Here is a 20,272-nt window from a genome sequence, read left to right as displayed (position 1 = left end):
CCAGGGAAGACCATGGCTGGTAGGGAGGCCCTTAACAAAGTGAAGGGCACAGCCCTCATCCATCGTGGCTCTCTGGACAAAGGGAGCCCCAGCAGACCTAGACTGTAATGCAGTTGTAACCCCCACCACCCAAACCCATAAGCACAGCACAGTATCCTCTACTCTCACGTCAGACACACTTAAGAACTCAGCTCCAATTCAGCAGTGTCATGACATGCAGACGTGACATTCAGGGCAAACTGGGAGGGCTACTGGTTCTGCTCGGGGCTCCAACCCCAAGTCCAGTTTCATCCAGAAAGAGTGTTTACTGGATTTGTGACGTTCTTTGAGGAAGCGAGGTCTGTGCCGATCTCCTGATTGGTGGATGGAGAGCTGCAGAGCCCAAACTATCCTGTCTTTATCACCAGTGTTCTCTGTATCGGCCCTAACAGTCTCGTGACTATTAGGGAAAACTTTTGGAAATGCTGACTTAGCATACCTCTAACTTCTACCAGCCCTAAGGGCTAAAAATGGCATTGATAGTATTTGAGAGACTGAGGTTATTCACACAATCCCTTCAATCCATGTTCCTGGGCCATGGTCAGACATATTTGACTCAGAATGAACTATCCCTTACTCCCCTTGGAGCACTGATAGATACTCGGCTGTGGCCATCCCTCACCCAGTCAGAGGTTGCGCATAAAAACCAACATGACAAGTCCCACCTCACTGCTGTTTGCTTAAGTCACATTCTCTGGGTCAGACACCTGGGTCAGGCGGTAACTTTCTGAGGTAATTCAAAGGAAGCAGATGCTGGGACATGGCCTCAGAGGTTGTCTTTGGGGTGGAGAATCTCTCAGGGTTGCAGTGTGTGGAGCAGGGAGGGGAGGCAGAGAATGTAGAGATGTCAAGAACGGCTGAGAACCTGAACTAGTGTGCTCAGAGACCCAATGGCTTCTCCCGAGGAAGCCAGGACAGAGTGCTGGGTGGGTCATACTGGCATGGCTGGTTGTGGGTCTTACCCAGGATGCACTGTTGACCGGTGCTAAGCAGCCCATTGCTGATTCTCTCCTCTGGCTGCCCGGCTCCCCGTATCTGTCCACTTTCATCATGTTCTCTTTAGCTGGGATGACACTTCCCAGAACAGAAGTGGAGCACGAGGCAATAGCAGCCCTGGATCAGGGCTGTCTGAGCCTCCCTCAGCTGTGAGCATCCCCTGCCTCCCTGCTTCTGCTTGAGCTCCAAAGGTGGGACCAGAACTCAGGGCTAAGGCTGACTCTCCTACAAAGTGGAAGACTGCTCGCTCTTTGAGGTTCTGATATAGTCAGCTGACAGCATTATAGTATTGATGTACCTGTCCCCACCCCAGCTTGCTCCCCTCTGTCCGCAAAGGAAATTTCTGAGTAAACCTTTCTTCAACCCAACTACATTACGCTATTTTTCCACAAGTGGCTCTCTAAAAGCCCAAGTTGGGGATGTCCTTGGGCCTAAAACAGTTCCCAGGTAGCTCCCACGGAACACTTAAACATTCAACACATCAACTATCTTTGCCAACTGGACCCCCACGACTCCCATTGGCTCCCCCCCACCCCCTGAATTTCCTAGCCCGTCAGCATTTATGGTGGAAATTGCTAATATCACTTGCCCAGAGTAACCTACAAAGGCCTGTGATTCCAGACCAAGGCTGGGTGAGTGGGATCCCACCTGCTCAGGGGGCTCCAAGTGGGCTCCCACCTGCTCAGGACCTGTCCTCACTTCTTGTGGTCTGCAGCCTGGGCAGGGTGCTGGGTGCAGGTCGACATATGGGAGTGTCCATGGGTATACCTGTCCCACGGCTTGTGTCTCCCGGAACCAGCAGTCCAGGCGCAGGCCTCAAGAGGGCAGACTATCACCGCAGCGTGAACCCTGAGCAAACAGGCTGTCGACAGCCTCCTTTTGGCCACAGCTTTCTGGATCATTTTGTTCTGGTTCCTGGACTTTCTTCAGGCCAGTGTCCCTTACTCTAGAGTGTTAACCTGAAAGCCAGGGAGTCGGTTTCCACGCTCAGCCCTGTATGTCTCTTTTTCCTCTATTAACAATGGATAAGAGGTTCAAGCAGCCAGTGTGAGCTCTGGGACTGAGGACCCTGGGAGCCAACAGCCTGTCACAGGCAGACACAGTGACACCCACACCCCTTATGTCACCAGCCCCTCAACTTCAGACTCCAGGGCTGAAGAAGCCAGTGCGACATGCCAGGAGGGTGCCCAGGTGCCAGCTGGCAGTCATGCAGAGCAACTTCTTCTGACTTCTTTGCACCAGGGCAAAAGCTGAAGACTGAGCATGGCGGAGTGGGACTGGACAGGGTGGGTGACAAGGAGGACCTTTCTACACTGTGGGGCATGGCACCCAGCTCACAGGGCGAGCCCAGCAGCTGGACTTAACTGGAGAGCTCACAGCCCCAGCCCACCCTTAAGACAAAGCACAGAGAAAGAATTCAAAGCCATATCCAACCATTTTATTGGAAAGTGGTTAAAAAGTAAGGCACTGGGTGCCACGGTCTCAGGCGTAGGTCTGTGGCTGCTCCTCATGCTGCTCAGAGTGGGGCCCAGACCAGGCAGTCCCGTGAGCACCTGCTGCATTTCTATACCGGAGAATTAAATACTCTGCATTTAGCAGCTGGTCACTCTAACATCAGCTCAGCAACCTAAAAGGTATGATTTATATATGCTACATATTAATACAAAGTTCATCAAGGCCTGTGAGGGGGATTCCTTATCAACAGGCAGTAGAAATCTCAATGGCTGCTATAATACTTTAAGAAATGTTTGACAATGCTTTAAATTACATCAAAGGCCTAACAAGGCAGAAAAATGGTAAGACTCCAGAGTGGTAAAGGTCATTCCCTCAGTTTGTGAAAACTGGAGGGGAGAAATGTTAATCCCTGGACAGACTGACAGAGTTGAAAGGGTTACCGAGCTGCTAGGTGAGGTGTCCAGGCATGAAGGTGCCTGCAGAAAGGTCACCTCATCTGCTGGTGGCTGTTTTCCCAGGGGGAATAGCTTTCCTCCTTACCCTGCCACCAAGCTCATGATACTAGTGACAAGCTTGGATTTCAGGAATCATGGGGACCCTCGTGTGCCGTGACAAGCTGTGTCAGATACAGTGAGCTGAGCCATGGTGGGAAGCAGGGCGGGAAGGGAGGTGGGTGGGTATGTCTGCTCAGGCTGGCCAGTGGACAAGCTGTCCATCCTTCATGATGCACACACACAGGACCAACTGGGCAGCCTGACAGGTAGAGGGGAGGTGTCCAAGAGCTGCACAAAAGACTGAGGACACGTGACTCCATGCATCACCACAGCTGGAGAAGCCTGAGGCAGAAGACTTAGCAATCACAGGAGTATCAACCTGAATTCACAACTTAGAATTCCCATGTGCGAAAAGATTCTCGGTCTATTAAAGACAATTGAAAAACGTCATCCAAAAAAAGGCCTGGACTTTTCATAAAAGGTTTTTGGTAAGACTGTTTCCTGAGGGACTAAAGACTTCAGGTGACTTCATACATACACTCCTGTTTACTAGATATAGCTAGGCACTAGATTGTGGGGACAATGACATGTCATAGAAACAGGCTTGCAGTCACAGCACAGCCTTGGGAAAAGCAAGGATGGAGGGTCAATTCTTGTCATAAAGTAAATATGACTTCATTTGTTGCAATGTGACTCTTGCATCAAGGCCACTCATCAGCCAGTCAGCCTCAGGCTGCTGCTGGCTTTTGTAGTGTGGGGACCGAGTACATTTCCTCCCCCAAAAAGGTCGTCACCATAAGGATTACATACAGAGATAGAGGGAACAAGAGCAGGATTGTCCTCTCAAGGCCACTCTGGTGCCTGTGCTGAAGCTGGAGGGATGACCCAGGTCATGGGTGGTTGTAGTGGTAAGGTCTCCGCAGGCTATGCTCAGGAGGGCACTCCCAGGAAACTCTGGGACTGCAAGATCTGCCGCAAGTTATATGCCAGCTGCTTTAGAACTTCTCATATGGGTTTTGTTCTTTAAACAGACCTGAGGGAGGAAAACAAACAAACAAACAAATTTAACTTACAACTTCACCCACTCAAGTGGAAACAAAACTCACAAAAGCAATGTATGGCCTTGAGTGTTCTAGCTTAGACCTGTAACCCTAGAACTGGACTGCTGTAGTTTGAAGCCAGCCTGGGTTATAGAGCAAGAAACTATCTCAAAGAGAAAAATAAACCAAACCAAAAGACTGGGCTTGCACACCTTTAATCCCAGCACTCAGGACAAGAGACAGTGAGTTGCCGGGTGGTGGTGGTGCACGCCTTTAATCCCAGCACTTGGGAGGCAGAGGCAGTCGGATCTCTGTGAGTTCGAGGCCAGCCTGGGCCACACAGTGAGTTCCAGAACAGGCTCCAAAGTTACACAGAGAAACTGTCTCCAAAAACAAAAAAACCAACAACAATAACAAAAAAGGGATGAGTTAAGAGGCCAGTGGAGAACAGGCCAACCAGATTTACATAGTGAGACCTTGTCTCAAAAACTCCAAACCAAACAAAGAAAAAGACTAAATAAAACAAAACTGCTCACTCCACTCCTGCAAAACAACCAGCAGCAAAATCAGTACACCTCAGCTAAGTTTTACATCAAGATTTAACCACAGTTCTAAGCAGGCTCGCACATTACTGTGTAGACCAGGCTGGTCTCTAACTCTTAAGACATACACTTGTGGGCTGGAGAGATGGCTCAGTGGTTAAGAGCACCTACTGCTCTTCCAAAGGTCCAGAGTTCAATTCCCAGCAACCACATGGTGGCTCACAACCACTTGTAATGAGATCTGGTGCCCTCTTCTGGCCAGCAGTGACACATGCAGGCAGAATACTGTACACATAATAAATAAATCTTAAAAAAAAAAAAAAAAAAAAAAAAAAGACATCCACTTGCTTCTGTGCTGGGATTGAGCATATGTGCTACTGTACCTGACTTCCATTTGTGGATTCTTTTTTTGTTTGTTTGTTTTTTCTTTCTTTCTTTTTTTTTTTTTTTTTTTTTGGTTTTTCGAGACAGGGTTTCTCTGTGTAGCTTTGGAGCCTGTCCTGGAACTCGCTTTGTAGACCAGGCTGGCCTGGAACTCACAGAGATCCACCTGCCTCTGCCTCTCGAGTGCTGGGATTAAAGGCGTGCGCCACCACCCTCTGGCCCATTTGTGGATTCTTTTTTTTTTTTTTTAAAGATTTATTTATTTATTATGTATATAGCATGTTTGACTACAGGCCAGAAGAGGGCACCAGATCTCATTACAGACGGTTGTGAGCCACCATGTGGTTGCTGGGAATTGAACTCAGGACCTCTGGAAGAGCAGTCAGTGCTCTTAACCTCTGAGCCATCTCTCCAGCCCCCCATTTGTGGATTCTTAAAACTGCTGGCAGTATCAGGAGACTGTATAAGGACCCAGCTGGAGGATATAGGTCCTTAAAGAGTCCTCCTTGTTCCAGCTGCTGTCTCCCCAAACTCCTTCACAGCTGTCATGAGGTGAGCAGCTTTCCTCCACCATGTTCTGCCTCACCACAGGACACAGCAGTAGACCCTGGACAGAAACCTGTGACCCTGAGAGCCAAAACATAGCCTTCCTCCCTAAAGATGTTTAACTCAGACATTTTGTTTCAACACACACAGTGACATAATAATGTTCCCAGTGGGTAAGATCCTGAAGCATCACAAATATGCTATTTCCTTATATTAAAAATGACCCCCAAATTATATTTTCTTTCTTTCTTTTTTTTTTTTTTTCGTTTTTTGAAATAGGGTTCTCTGTGTACCTTTGTGCCTTTCCTAGAACTCACTCTGTACCCAGGTAGGCCTCGAACTCAGAGATTAGGAGTTGGTGAGATGGGGTTCAGCAGGTAAAATCCTTGCCACCAAGCCTGATAACCCCAGGACCCACATGGCATCCCCTGACCTCCTCCATATGTACACAATAGCACATTTATGCATGTGCAGATATACATATAAATAAATGAAATAATTTTAATGCACATTTTTGGGAAAGACTTTAAAATTTTTCTTCATCAGATTTCTCCCATTAAGATAGTGATTTAAGGGTTGAGGATTAGCTCAGTGGAAGAGCACTTGCCTGAGTTCAATCCTCAGCTCCACAAAAAAAACGATAGTGATTTAAGGGGCTGGAGAGATGGCTCAGTGGTTAAGAGCACTGACTGTTCTTCCAGAGGCCCTGAGTTCGATCCCAGCAACCACTTGGCTCACAACCATCTGTAATGAGATCTGGCACCCTCTTCTGGCCTGCAGATATACATGCAGACAGAATGCTGTATAAATAATAAAAAATAAATCTTAAAAAACAAAAAAAGTGATTTAAACTGGGCTTTGGTGGCACACACCTTTAATCCCAGCACTCAGGAGGCAGAGGCAGGCGGATCCCTGTGAGCTCAAGGCCAGCCTGGTCTACTCAGAGAGATCCAGGACAGCAAGAGCTATGCAGAGAAACCCTGTCTCAAGAACCCCCTAACCCTGCCAAAAAAAAAAAAAAAAAAAAAAAAAGATAGTGGTTCAAGGCCAAAAAAGTGGGTTTACAGTTGGAGGCTCCACATAGCCCTAAGGCCCCTTGTCTGGGTGGGTGAGCTGTTAGCTTCCACAGCACCCACCCCTGCAGCCATGAAGTCCAGGCAGAAGAAAGCTCTCGTGCCCTTTCTGAACTTTAAAACCAGCTGGGAGCAGCAACAAACCAGGACCACAAGACAGAATAGTGTGTGATGCTGGAGCCAGGTTTCTGACTCACTCCAGCGGAACCAAACAGGCTAACACTTGGCACCTATGATCAGCCTGGTCCCTTCACAGTCACTCCCCAGAGTCTCTGCAAACGAGATGACATAGCCAGAAAGCAGCGAGGAAGGGATGGCATGCCTTTCTCCGACCCCGTCAGAAGACAGAAGAAGAGACACACAAGAGCAAGGGCTGCAGAGACAACAGCCCAGGAACTCACAGAAAGAACCAAGGCTGGTTACCCATGCAGATCTTGCTGTGAGGCAAATGGACCACCAGCTCCCAGCAACCCTCCTGAAGGTTTTACTCTTCATGAGTACCAAAGAAAAGTGTGCCTGAGATTAAAACCTGCAGAGCCTTCCTCCTTCGAGGCGCTCAGTACAATCAATCCTTGGTGGTGCCCTGGGAACAGAAGAACAGCAGCTGCCCCGATCCCAACCAGTCAAGAGAGACACTTCTCATTCTTACCATATTTTTTCCTGATTTCATCGTGTCTTGATTTCATCTCCGCTCTCCTAAAAAAGTACAGAAAAACCAAGTTGCATCAAATTATGACAGACAAGCAAGGTCATCTCAAACTCCCAGGCCCTTCCCTCCCCTCCAAGGTTAGGAGCTCCTGCAGCACTTTCTACAAGCTTCCCCAAGAGAGGGTGGTGGTGACTGTGGCCACTAGGCCACACCTACCACTTGACCAGCAGGGTGACTACAAAGTCTGTCCGCTGAGGCTGCTCTGATTCTAACGGGACATGGTGGTAATGAGAATTCAGTGCTCCGGGAACCGGTGGGCACAAGCCAGTGTCTCTGACAGCGGTCAGGTTACTTCATCATTAGGGGCTGGGGCTGGAACGGCAGTACTCGAGGCTGGGCCATGCCAGTACAACAGCACTGTAGCACAGGCTTGCCAGCCTCCTCCTCTTTTATCAGTGGAAGAGGTAGGCCAGGCAGCCTGAGGTCGGAGACACGCCAGTGACCACCACTAGCTTCTCTTTTAACTACAGCCAGAAAAGGCAGGACAACACACACTGGCTACATTCTTAGAAGTGGAGAAAGCATGTGACTCCTAACCCTTGTTGTTTCCCATGGCCTCTCTGCTGCAAATTCAGAGGCAAGCTCCTGAGCAACGAGCCCAGCCTCACCTCTCCTCCTGCCGCACCCTCCTCTCCTCCTGCTCTCTGATGGCCCGCTCATCGCTCTTGTCTGGCTTGCGGCTCTTCTTCCGGCGGCAGCAGCAGCAGCAGCACACAGTGATAGCCAGGAGCACGGAGCCCCCAAGCACTGACATGGTGATGATCAAGGCCTCGAAGTTCACTGCAAGTCCAGGCACAAAAGCTGAAACCTCGGCACCTGTAACCTGCCTCCACCCACGGGCTACCACTGCTTGTCCCAGGAACAGCCCTAAACACAGGGCCTGGGCACGTGGCTGCTTCCAACCCATGTCTACAACTTACAATTTCTAGATTAACCACAACAAACTAAGGAGCCAAGACCCTTTCCCCACTCAAGGTGGGAAGAAGGAAAGATGTCACCTGTGTCTGTTCCCAAGACCTCCTGACTCCTTAGTGCCACCTATAGAAAGGGGAAGTGCCCTGACCACCAACATGTGTACATCCAAGCATGACAGATGCCCTGGTATTTGAAAATGGCTGACCAGTGTCACTCAGTGACGTGACATGCTGGTACAGCCAACCTTCAGGAACAGATACAAATTCAAAATAAAATTTAAGGTTCTTCTGAATTTCTCTTAAAGATCTTTGCATGAAAAGCAGTCAGAGTCGTGGGGTTGGGTGTGCTGGTGCACACCTTTAATTAATTCCAGCACTCAAGGCAGAGGCAGGCAGATCACTGAATACAAGATCTGGTCTCCAGAGGGAGTTCCAGGACAGCCAGGACTACACAGAACCTTTTGAGCCTTGTCTCAAAAGACTGAAAAATGAAAATAGGACCAGTCAAGGCTTTTCTATTCCTCCACTCAAACCAAAGCCAGTTCAGGAGCCCAGCACTGCTTTTGCCGATATGTCCCAGTCACCCAGCTCAGCTCTGCACCGAGGCACTTCACAAGCAAACTCCCCAGCCGCAGGGCTGCTGGCAGCCTGAGCTGTGTTAAGGGGAGTCACAAACGTAACAGCTGTCCAGGTGTTTGCTGCAGCTGGGCAACAGGAGGAGGGAGGCTGGGGGCCAGCTCCTGGGCTCCCTCAGCCAGCCTCAGCGCCGGGGGCTGGACTCAGCTCCCAGAATCCTTTTCGGCTTCTACGCACGTTAAAATCAGAGAGGGGCATTACAACTGCTCGGAAGCCTTGAGCTCTTTCTAACCCTGTGTCTGCCCACCCGTGCCTAGCCTGAAAGCGCAAAAAGCAGCACCTGTGTGGTTAGAAAGGAGCCTGCAACGGCATCGGCAGGTGGTAGTTGTTGACTACAGAATCCTCTAAGTCAACCTAAAAAGTGAGAACATTGGGACAGCTGGAGCTAACTAAATCCAGTCTCCTCCCACAGCTTCTCTCACAAGCAATTCGAGTCAGTCATGATGGAAACAGTAGTGTGTGAGCACCTCTCTTAACCCTACAGGAAAACGCAACAACTGCTACCCACGTGCAAACCTGGCCTGACGGGAGTGCTGACTCCTGGGCTCAACGCAAAAGGTCAACATGGCAAGACCAGTTTTCCGCAAATGAACAGATATAACACTTCAAAGTCACTACAATCAAAACCCTGAATAAAGATTATAGCCACTTTCCTGCTGGAGGGAAACAATGACTCGGAAATTATCTGTAAGAACTAACTGTCCATGGTGCAGGCCTACACTCACGACAAGCCTGCTTATGATGACACCAGGAGACTAAGTGGGCTAACCCCAAGTGCTGCCCTGCTCAGGGGATTAGGAATCCAGTCTGACAGACAACCCCCTTGACCACAAGAGCGGGCCCAACTGCTTGTATTCCCGTGTAGTGGTATCAGTCCCTCAGAAGTCACCATCGGTGTGCTCACTGACTGGGAAGCGGACACAGACCTGCTCCCCCGCCAGTACAAGGCTGCTTCCCACAGCCACCAGCCCACTCTGCTGGCAGGCAGCGCGTGGTGAGCACCCGTGCACCTCCATCTGCCCTGCGCCGGGGGTGCTGTTTAGCCACCCCGTAACCTGGGTGGGAACTGCATTGCACAAGACAGTTACAAAAGCACCCACCACCTGACAAGGCTCAACACCTTCGGTCATCAGAGTCAGACCAACAGCTCCCAATTCTCCACACACCACCCAATGAGTCGAAGGTAAAATAGGTAAACGCCCTCTCTGCTGAAAGGATCCGGAGCAGGCAGACGTCCCCAATGCTTGGAGGGATGCAAACAGATGAGGTGACGCAGTGGTAAGCCGGGCCAAACAGTTAATTAAGGCTGGGCAGAAGTGGAGAAGGCAGCACAAAGCAAGACTCCTTCTATGAAGGCCAGCTCAGGACCTTGGGGGAGGGGCACTTCCAGAAGCTCTAGGATTGTCCTCTGTCTATGTTCTCTGAGAACCCACAGACACACACTGATGGGAGAGGCCTGAGTGGCAATCAGTGTTCCAAAGCCAACGCCCAGGCCAGGAAAGAGCACTAGCAGGAGACAGTAGTGGGCAGTGGCGAGACCTCAGAGGCTTTCCTGGGTCAGGACAGACAGACACACACCACACAGACACAGGCTATCAGCCCTTCTTGTTTTCTGGATGCCCTGGGCTTGCTTTTACAACAGCCAAGTTGTTCTGGGTGGAGGCTGACAGAGTCTGAGCCTCAAGTCTTTTTTAAATAGATAGCTAAACAAGATGTAAGGGGCAGTGGATCCATGATGCAAACACATGAGGAACCATCAACAATCTCCTTATCCCCAGTGCTCTGAGAAACATCAGCTCCTTCACCAGGCTGGAGGCCTGTGCAACCCCAAACCTAACACCACAAAAGGTAAACAGCTCACGACAGGAAAATGAGTTCCAGGTGGCAACATACTTAAAGGGCAAGCTGAGCCACATAGGACTAATTTCCTTCATGGGAGAAAATGGCCACCACAGACACACACAGACTAACAGGGCCCTTGGTTGGGGGATTACTGGCTTGAGGGAATCCACACAGGCTGGCAGACTCCCAGGTAGCAGCACATCATACACAGGAACATAAAAACAGGCTTTTACATGAGCCCTTTCCCCACCTCCCAGGACGTGGGCTGTACAGTGCTGTGGCTAATGATTCTGCCGGAGCCCTCCAGGTCCCTGGCTGCTTGCCAAACAGCAGACCATCACAGGACTCCTTGCTTCTTCCCTTGGGAGTCACAGTGCAGCAACATTCCTCGTAACTTCCTAGTAACTTCTGCTGACTGAGCACAAGTCCCAGATTCACCAAAACCCACTGATTTTTCAAGAAGTAAATGAAAACAACTTACCCCAGCATACGCCCCAGCGAGCAGAACTCAATTTACAAAGAGAAGCAGGGGGCAAGATTTTTCTCACTGGGTAGTCCAAGCATGCCTTGTTCTCGTTACACCACAGACACTGAAAGAGACCAGCATCAGGAGACCTTCAACAGACCAGGGCAAGACCACCACCTCCCTGTCTTCGATAACACCCACGCCACCATCTCTCTCGGATGGATCTAAGCTATGCATCCTCCAAATTCTCCAACTCATCCTTGTTATCCTTTGGTCAATGTCCAACACAATGGCTGGCATCCCTGAGCACCCCACAGAGCCACACAGACCTGAAAGCCGCCCTGCTCTTGGGGATTTTGAGGCCTGCCAATTTTCTCTAGAGCCCTCTTCCTCAAGGTTGAGAATGGTTCCCTCACATTCTCAAGGAGGCCTGCCCTGAAACCAACCACCCAAGCCCCCATTCCCTGACCAACAACACACACGGATTGCTTCCTCCCACAGCATGCCTCCTCACACTGTGCAGGAAGTCGGATAACTGTGGCCTTCACTGAGCACCAGAGACACAGGACAGGGAAACCTGAGCATTCAGCAGGCAGGTGCTTCTGAGGTATTTGCTGAGCAGATGATGGGGCACAGGGGAGGCACTACTGTAGGAGGTCCTGTGCCTCCATCTTTATACTGCACTAAGTGTCTGGTTTTGAAGGATGACGCCACCAAGCATGAGAGTGGGAGACCCTCCAGGGGGCTCTTGTCTAAGCCCCTCAGATGTCGGGTGGGAATGGAAGTGAGGAGACAGTGTTGTCACATCAACATATGTCAGAACTCAGCAGGACCCACCATCTCCACCCCACAGTGCTAGACAGGGCTGAGGACCACCAGCATACAGCACAGCTGACCTAGGAAGGTGTCCTTGGAAAGACTACACACATCACAGGGAAAAAGAATTCTGATGTCCAGAGCACGGACCCTGCCAGAGCCAACCAAGAGGACATCTTTCTGATCACACCTCTTCCGAGTAAGCATCTCACGGGATCTTCAACAAGATTAAAGACCAGGTTTGGGTCTCAATTTGGAGTAACATCTATTCCAGGGACATTTAAACATGTGCTGAGCTACTGTACAATGTCCATTGAGTACTCACAGCGGTTCCTGGCACCGTGTGGCTAGCAGCAGCGGAGTCCTGCAGATCCTGCTACCGAGAACATCTTCCACCCCAGGGGTCCTATCCTGCATTATCTCTGGCTACTCCTCCACTTTAAAAAGGGCTCAAGTCACAAGGTCTAACCTTCCAAGCTCCAATGAGAACACAGCACTTGCAATGTGTGTTGTTCTAGTCTTTTTAACTAAGTAAGGGGCCCACCAACAACTCAGCAGCATTAAGAAACCCACTGGTCCTCTGAAGGCCTATCTCTTCCCAGAACCCTGTCTCCAAGCAGGCTGGTTGGGTCTGGGCTGGCCTTCTCCACCTTACCTTACTAAAGCCTTGCCGTCTGGGTTCAGAGCAGGGTCAGGCCTCAGGTTCTACCTGACTAGACCAACCCACTGTGACCTGGGCAGGTCCCTCTCTGGACTCTGTCCTCAACACACACAACCCAGGGTAATGAGGCTCTAAGGCTAGTACAACAAAAGATTTTTCTTTTTTTTTTTTTTTAAATGGCTTAAATAACCTCCTAGAGGAAAAACTTGAACCTAGAAAGAGTCAAGAAATCACTCCCACCTGGGGTGGCAGGTTCAGCACTACCAATGTCAGTACTGAGGCTGAAGCAGCTGCTCATTTTCAGTCAGCAGATCCTAGTGCCCACTAGAGTCTCCCCCAGTGACAAGACATGTCTCAGATCTGCACCGCTGTCACTTTAAAAAGCTACTGTTGCTTTTTTTTTTCCCATAATACTTTTATTGGTTACTTGGGTACTGCTGCTTTTTAAGATGCTCCTATTGTCCTGTGGAGGAAGCCAAGAGGAAACACCACCCAGACCAGTGTTGTCCTTAACCCGCTGTCAGGGAGGGACACACAACGGCACAAGCCCCAGGGTGCCATGAAGCCCCCTGGAGTTCCTGGGGGAAGCCACCTCTGAAAACTGTTTTCTGATCAGCTGATGCTCCACTTCCGTTCCTCCCTGAAGGTTCCCAAGATAAGCTGTGCAGACTGGGCTAAACATGCCCAAGCAGACTCCTCAGCCTCAAGGAGCAGCATGCAGGCGGGCCAAAGAGAAGGCCGCCACACTGGAGAAGCTGAGCACCCTCACGGGATACCCAGAGATCTCTGCTGTGAAACCATTTTCCCACTGCTGGTCGGCTTCTCCCAGGAGGGCAGATGAACGTCTGTCCCATCCATCAACACCCAGGGTGATCTATCAGAAGGCACCCTCATGAGTCCTAGGCCCACTTACTTCCTAGAGTGGAAGATTAGGTAACTTTGCTCCAGAATAGCAACCACCTTCTGACTCGAGGACACACAGAAATTAAAGAACAGGACAAAGGGTAAACTTGCTGGCTGGGTCTTCCCAGGGCACCACATGGCGCAGAGCTCTCTCACGGACCATAGGAGATGACCCCATAGCACAACACACACGAAGGAAGAAGAACTCTTGAGCGTGCCTTCAAGCCCTGTACCTGCCTATCAAGTACCTGTCAATTGTATATGTAAGTTGTTATCTCAGCCCCCAACTGGTCTTGAAGGTTGGATGACCCTCTAGAGAAGACCTAGTCAGAGGCAAGCAGTCCTAGTCACCTAATGCCGACATATTAGATGTTGTCCAACTGTCCCAAGCAGCTCAGGAAGGGTATATCCTCCACACTGCCTACCCAAGTCATGGACACTAGCTGTGCTAGATGGAGCCTGTGCCTTTCCCGAGAAGGCTTCAGATGCCCGAGAGAAGCTGGAATATAGTATTTAACAACCATCAGGTAAAGCACCTAACAATCCCCAAATGTCAGAGTGCTTCAAACACATATGCCACCTTGGACTTGAGGACATGGATCTGAACCACATTACTTACCGAGACATTCCTGAGGCACTCTTCACAGGATCTGTTTGTGTACAGGGAACAGCCTGCCAGGAGAGACAAAGGTATCACTGAAGGGTAGAGAAGACCCTGGTGCTGTGAACCTGTCAGGAATGATCAAGCAGACTCTGCTGGTCTGGCCTGCTTCAAGGCACCCAACTTAATCCTGCTGCAAGCAAGACACCAGAAGAGCCACCACTCATTCCACAGCTCTCCCCGCAGGGAGCCTTCTGGGAAGGAAGATTCCAAACACAACAAGCTGTTGTTTTACAGTTCTCCTCTACAGGTGAACCACAAAACTGTGCGACCACTAACCTCTGAGACCTACTGCCATCAGTATGCTCTTGAGAGCAGGGGACCACAGCCATAAGGCGACATGCCTAGAGGCAAAGCCTAGCTTGAAAACTTACCTCTGGATCTCAAGATCTTGGGGGCAAGCTTCCCCAGACAGGGCTGCATTCCCCAGACCCGAGAAGCCAGGCGGTGGCAGCCTGCTCTAATCATGCAAAGCACCTGGGACACCTGCCAGCACCCACAGCACTGTTTTCAGGAAAGGGTCAAAGTCTATATAGCTATCAGCCTTGACCTCAAACAAATCAAATGTACAGGAAGGAGCATATAAATCATGTATTTCTCATGCTATCCAACTTGGGCCCACAACTTCCCCCCACCATCCCTTAAAACAAGCACACTTTGAAAAGAGCACTGTACTCAGCCATGCGGCGGGGGTGCGGGGCGGAGGGGGGGTGATGGAGGGTGGGGGGAGTGCATGCCTTTAATTCCAGCACTCACACAGAGCCAGGGGATCTCTGTGAGTTCGAGGCCAGTCTAGTCTACAGAGTAAGAGCAGGACAGGCACTAAAAAAAGCTACACAGAGAAACCCTGTCTGGAGGGAGGCGGGGTTTAAGGGGGGGAATGCACTCGAGCCATTGGTTGCCAGGGAAATGCAAATGAAAACTGCAAGGAAATGCATGCATGAGAAAGGCTGAACTTACAGAGATGACCAGGGACACACAGCAACAAGAATGCACATTTGGAGTTGGCTCAGCCATTTTTAGAAATGGCCACTCTTACGGCTAGCAAGCGACTTAGAGGTATCTTATTCAAGACATCAGAAGACACACCCACAGAATGTCCTGTGCAGGCATGCTCACCGCAACTCTATCCACAATGACCCAACTGGAAACAGCCCAGATGTTCACTTCTAGAAGGATGGACAGATAGGCTGGAGAGTCTACACTGGGGAGCAACTTCAAGGCACAAAGAGAAGGAAAATAAATGAAAGTGAGCAATACCGTGGAGGCTGAAAGAAGCCTGTACCAAAGATCACCTTTCAAGGCCGAGCAGTTCTACACAACCGGAACTCATCCACCGGAGAGTGAGAAAAAGTGCTTCCAGGGCCACACCAGAGGGGAGATGCTTGCCTCACTGGCTTGCTAGGTGCAGTCTGCATCTACAGTAGCCTGGTTACATAAGGAAACTTATCCACCTTGGTGGATAACAGCACAGGTCTACCAGCAAAACACAGTGACAAAACAAAGTGGTGGAGACATAACACACTGCAGGGTGGCTCCTGGGCTCCTACTATGCTCCTCGACTCCCGCTTGGGGCCGACCTGAGGGACAGCCAGGCGCTACTACACAATCAATTCCAGCTCTCTGTCTATCCACGAGGACTAGAAGAGGCAAGACCAAGCAGGGCATGGTGGCGCACGCCTTTAGTCTCAGCACTCAGGAGGCAGAGGCAGGCAGATCTCGGTGAGTTCGAGGCCAGCCTGGTCTACAGAGTGAGTTCCAAGACAGCCAGAGCTACATACTTGAGACTTGTCTTGCAGAAAAAAAAAAGAAAAAAGAAAAACCAAACTGGGGTCCTCTACAGACTGGTTTTCTGAAGACAAAGATGGACTGAGGAGCTTAGAGGAGACTGAGGAGATTAGAAGTGCAAATTGAAACAACTTAAAATGACTGGAGGTTTCAGAGTTCGAGAACAGAGAAGGACCTCACTAGGCCAATCTGTGTGTGGGCGGTATAGTAAACCAAGCAGCTGAGTTCCATTTTAACACCCCAGCTTGGCAACTATGTCCTAACTGAGCGGAGAATATCCTCACTCTTAGGAGGGGTTGCTTCTGAAGAATTCAGGGGCACAAGCCACCTCAACAATTTACTCCCATGATTTGGTCAAATTAGTAACAAGCTGTATGATTACAATGTGCCATAAACATGTTTAAATTACCAGATAATTTATGGTAAGACACTATCAAGCACAGAGAGGGAGGGGGTGGGAGAGCAGGCATGCAGTCACCATGAGCTCACCGCTCACCCCTTACTGCCCCTCAGCTCTCCTACACCCGTCTGCACTGAGATCTTTCTCATTATGGTGACAGCTGAGGGTGTGTCAAACACACCCACTCTCCAGCTCTTTTTCAAAGTCATCCACAAGAAAGGATGGCCTTGCTTCCTATCAGCCGACACAGAGGCCCCAGTAATGACGAGGTCCGGATCTCTGTCACGGGATATTTTGGTAACTACACTTTCGAGAACTGAAAGAACTGAGCTCCAAGAAACACATCATGAGTTCTGGCCACCCTGGGCCTCTCCATTACTAGGAAATCTGAATCCCCAAGGGCCAGCCCTCCTCCTCCTCCTCCTCCTCCTCCTCCTCCTCCTCCTCCTCCTCCTCCTCCACAGGCCAACTGCAGGGTGGATCTTGTATACCAGAAAGCATGAATGGCAGGCATCCTGGCTGAAGTAACTCCCAGACTCATATGGCAAGGCGGAAACACTGACAGCTTGCTGCCCTACAACTCACATTTCTGGGAAGCCACACAGTATCTCTTACCCCATCACGGGACACAGCCAACCACATGCTGGAGATAAGAGCAGTGCCCTTGCGGTTCCTCATTACTGACTGTGAACATCCTGACTGGGAGGCATTATGAATTAAGAGTTCAGTTTAGGTGCTATTTACTTATTTTTAAAGAACTTTCAGACTCGTTCACTTTAATAATTAAATGGAAAGATAATAAAATAGTGACTCATTCCTGAGTGGGTCCCTGACGTTTCAGGTGAGTCAACAAAGGCATTCAGGACAAAAGGACACACCTACATTCAGGAAGTGGGGGGGGGGACACGACAGTAAAAACAAAGGAAACTAATTGTTTATCATAAATTTATGCTCCAGAAAGCCCCAGGCTTCCATCCCCGAGAAGAATAAACCGGGAAGGGCTTGGTGTCCACTCTGGTGACGGAACTCAGAGAGCACCCCTGTCATGTCAGGGAAGTTACACTTAGACAAAGTAGTCCTGGCCACCTCACTGTTGTTCAAGGAGAAAAGAGAGGAGGAGGGGCAGGGCACCCCAGGAGGCATGTATACAGTAGCATTCAGTACAGTTCATGAAGGCAGGTTCCTCAGGGAGAGAGGGAGGGGGGCTGCAGATTCCTATGCAAACTGAACTGCTCAGGAAGGACTCACTGCCCAGTGTCCTGCACCGGCCACCACTGTGCCTGGGTATTCCCGTGGGGGATGACAACTGCAGTCCTTTTAGGGACTGTTTGTCCCAAGAGCCCTATCCAAGTGTCCTCAATATTATGAATTTCACTCTAAGGACCTTTATTTAATCCATTACAGATTGCAATGTCAACCCACCAATGAAGCACACAAAAATACTAAAAAGGTGAGTGTGGCCAGGCATGGTGGTCCACACCTTTAATCTCAACACTTTCGAGGCACTAGCAGGCAAATACCTGTGAGTTCAAGACCAGCCTGGTCTACATAGTGAGACCGTGTCTCAAACAATGCCTGTGGTGGGGCCCGGCCTTTAATCTCTGCACTTGGGAGGCAGAGGCAGGTGGACCTTTGTGAGTTTTGGGCCAGCCTGGTCTCCAGAGAGAGTTCCAGGTCAGCCAGGACTGTTGACAGAAATCCTGTCTCCAAAGCCAAAACAAACAAACCAACAAAACAAACAAACAACAATAAAACTATGAGTTTAGCCGGCGGTGGTGGCGCAGGCCTTTAATCCCAGCACTCGGGAGGCAGAGGCAGGCGGATCACTGTGAGTTCGAGGCCAGCCTGGTCTACCAAGTGAGTTCCAGGAAAAAGTGCAAAGCTACACAGAGAAACCCTGTCTCGAAAAACAAAATAAAAAGAAAGAAAACAAAAACAAAAACGATGAGTTTGGGCTTACTGTGATGTATTCTTTAATCGCACTCGGGAGGCAGAGGCAGGCGGATCACTGTGAGTTCGAGGTCAGCCTGGTCTACAGATCGAGATCCAGGACAGGAACCAAAACTACATGGCGAAACCCTGTCTCGAAAAAACAAAACAACAAAAAGATGTCAAGTAGTAGAAATCTCACACCTAGAACATGTTCTGTGGCAAGAGGTGGAGGATGTGATTGCTCCCCTCACTAGAGCATTCTAGACCTGCTGAGGGTAGGGGTCCTGCGCCTATACAGGCTCTCTCTCTAGCATTCTGCCCGCTGTAAAGTCCTCTCTGGGGAATCTAGCCCCAAGTCCCCAGAACACCGAGGGTCAACTCCTTCAGTCGCACTTTCCAAGATAGCTGGAGGGCAGCAGTCACAGACCCTAGGCACAGCTGAGAGCAGATAAGAAACTTAAACAGAGCTGCGACAACACGCAACAAGGTCACAAAGAGAAAATATACCGTGCCAGGCTAGAAAGTAAAGACACCTTGAGAAAGCCTGAGCTAACATGGTTGAGAAAAATATTCTCTCTCTAGCTGGGGCCCCATCAACACTCGCTGCAAAGGTCAGGAAGCAGACTGAGTCAACTCTCAGTTTCAGGCCTTGACATAACCTGCCAGCTCCGCGATTTCCCCCAAAAGAAACAGTGCTGGGCTAGAGTCAGGCATCTGTCGAGACCTCAGCTCCTCAAAGAGCCGGGCCCCAGCATCTGATACAGGCAGGAAGGAATGCAGATGCCCGCCGTGTTGGAAGCTCCATCAGCCGGCTGCTAAGCAGGTGCCGAAGCATCGGTTCCGACTCGGCCTTTCTCTTGTGCCTTAGGGCACGACGTAGCTCCTCCAGTAGTGGCTGGCGCGCCCGCAGCTCCAAGGGAGGGCGCGAGCAAAGAGGATGCAAAGCCCGAGGGCTGGGTTCCGCTCTGGATCCGACCCAGCCGCCCTCCTACCCGAACCCCAGGCTCCCTGGGCCCCGGGGCCTTACCCACTCCCGGAGGTTCCTGCGCAGAGGCTACGGGCAGAAGCAGCAGCAGCGCGGCGCCGAGGAGCATCACCCAGCTCGGCGTCAGCTCGAGAGCAGCAGACGCCATGGTGCGTCGGTGGCGTCCGCCGCCAGCACCTCCGAAGACTCAACTTGGACGCGGCCCGAGGTTGTTTGCACAGCTACCGCGGAAGCACGGTAGACGAGCCCAGGGGGCGGAGCCTACGAGTGCGCAGCCGCAGGCTCCGGCTCGCTCCGCCCTCTACCCTACGCCCGCCTCCGGGCGCCGCGGAGGCTTAGTACGCCTGCGCACTGTCGGAATCGCCGCGAGGGAGGTATAACGGGAGCATCAGACCTGCACGCGTGCTCAGTTGACTCCAAAACTGGGCTGTTCTTTGCTATCTAGGGCGCTTGTGCAGCAAAGGAGCTGTTGGACTGTGAAGCAGGTTCTGAGGCTCAGCTGCTCTGCTCCACACAGGTCCATTGGGGATAGTAAAAGACCTGGGGCGCCAACTGGGACCGCCGAGGTGCTCTGGGAATGACGGCAAAGCGGCGTGGACTGAGCCGGTGCAGCCAAGCTCCTTTGACTAGGGACGCTGGCAGCAGCGATCGTGGGTTGCTCCTGCTCTGTAGCCACCTACCCTCGGCAACCTGCCCCGCCCTCAGTAGGGCTTCTAACAGTCCTGTAGGTTCTCTCCCAGAGCCGCATATGTGCCCACAGGGCAGGTTTTGAGGGTTGGTTCACTTGTTATGTACGTTAAAACGGCCTCCAAGCTGTCTCGAAGTTGTGGAAAGGCATTTTAAATCCCCGAGAGAGTGCTGAGGATGTACCTTGCTTAGATGGTAGGATTGCTTGCCTAGTGCTGAGGATGTACCTTGCTTAGATGGTAGGATTGCTTGCCTAGCAACCGGGGCACAAGGCCCGGAGTTCCATCATCAGAACTTCACAAA

General features: G+C 50.7%; 1 protein-coding gene across 1 annotated transcript; it reads right to left on the bottom strand.

Moving 5' to 3' along the window:
• Positions 1-2,451: 2,451 nt before the first annotated feature.
• LOC118569743 (PTTG1 interacting protein) lies at positions 2,452-19,535 on the bottom strand. The gene is made up of 6 exons (XM_036167961.1): positions 19,325-19,535; positions 14,136-14,188; positions 11,152-11,260; positions 7,887-8,058; positions 7,219-7,265; positions 2,452-4,017 (listed from the first exon to the last, which is right to left on the bottom strand). Exons 1-6 carry the CDS (start codon positions 19,428-19,430, stop codon positions 3,980-3,982), a joined length of 525 nt encoding a protein of 174 aa, XP_036023854.1. The 5' UTR covers positions 19,431-19,535; the 3' UTR covers positions 2,452-3,979.
• Positions 19,536-20,272: the final 737 nt, after the last annotated feature.

The sequence above is a fragment of the Onychomys torridus genome, chromosome 18 (genome assembly GCF_903995425.1).
Source record: "Onychomys torridus chromosome 18, mOncTor1.1, whole genome shotgun sequence".
NCBI lineage: Eukaryota > Metazoa > Chordata > Mammalia > Rodentia > Cricetidae > Onychomys > Onychomys torridus.
Note: the sequence above shows the minus strand (reverse complement) of the source record. Positions and strands in the feature narration are given on the sequence as shown.

Bases quoted from the DNA above. Each gene is read 5' to 3' on its own strand.
- LOC118569743 (XM_036167961.1), bottom strand. From the start codon at position 19,430: ATGGCGTCTGCTGCTCTCGAGCTGACGCCGAGCTGGGTGATGCTCCTC. The intron at 8,059-11,151 runs GTAAGTTGTTTT...CTGGACTTGCAG, and splicing joins TCGCTGGGGCGTATGCTGGG to TGAACTTCGAGGCCTTGATC. The intron at 4,018-7,218 runs GTAAGAATGAGA...TTCCTCCCTCAG, and splicing joins TGAAATCAGGAAAAAATATG to GTCTGTTTAAAGAACAAAAC.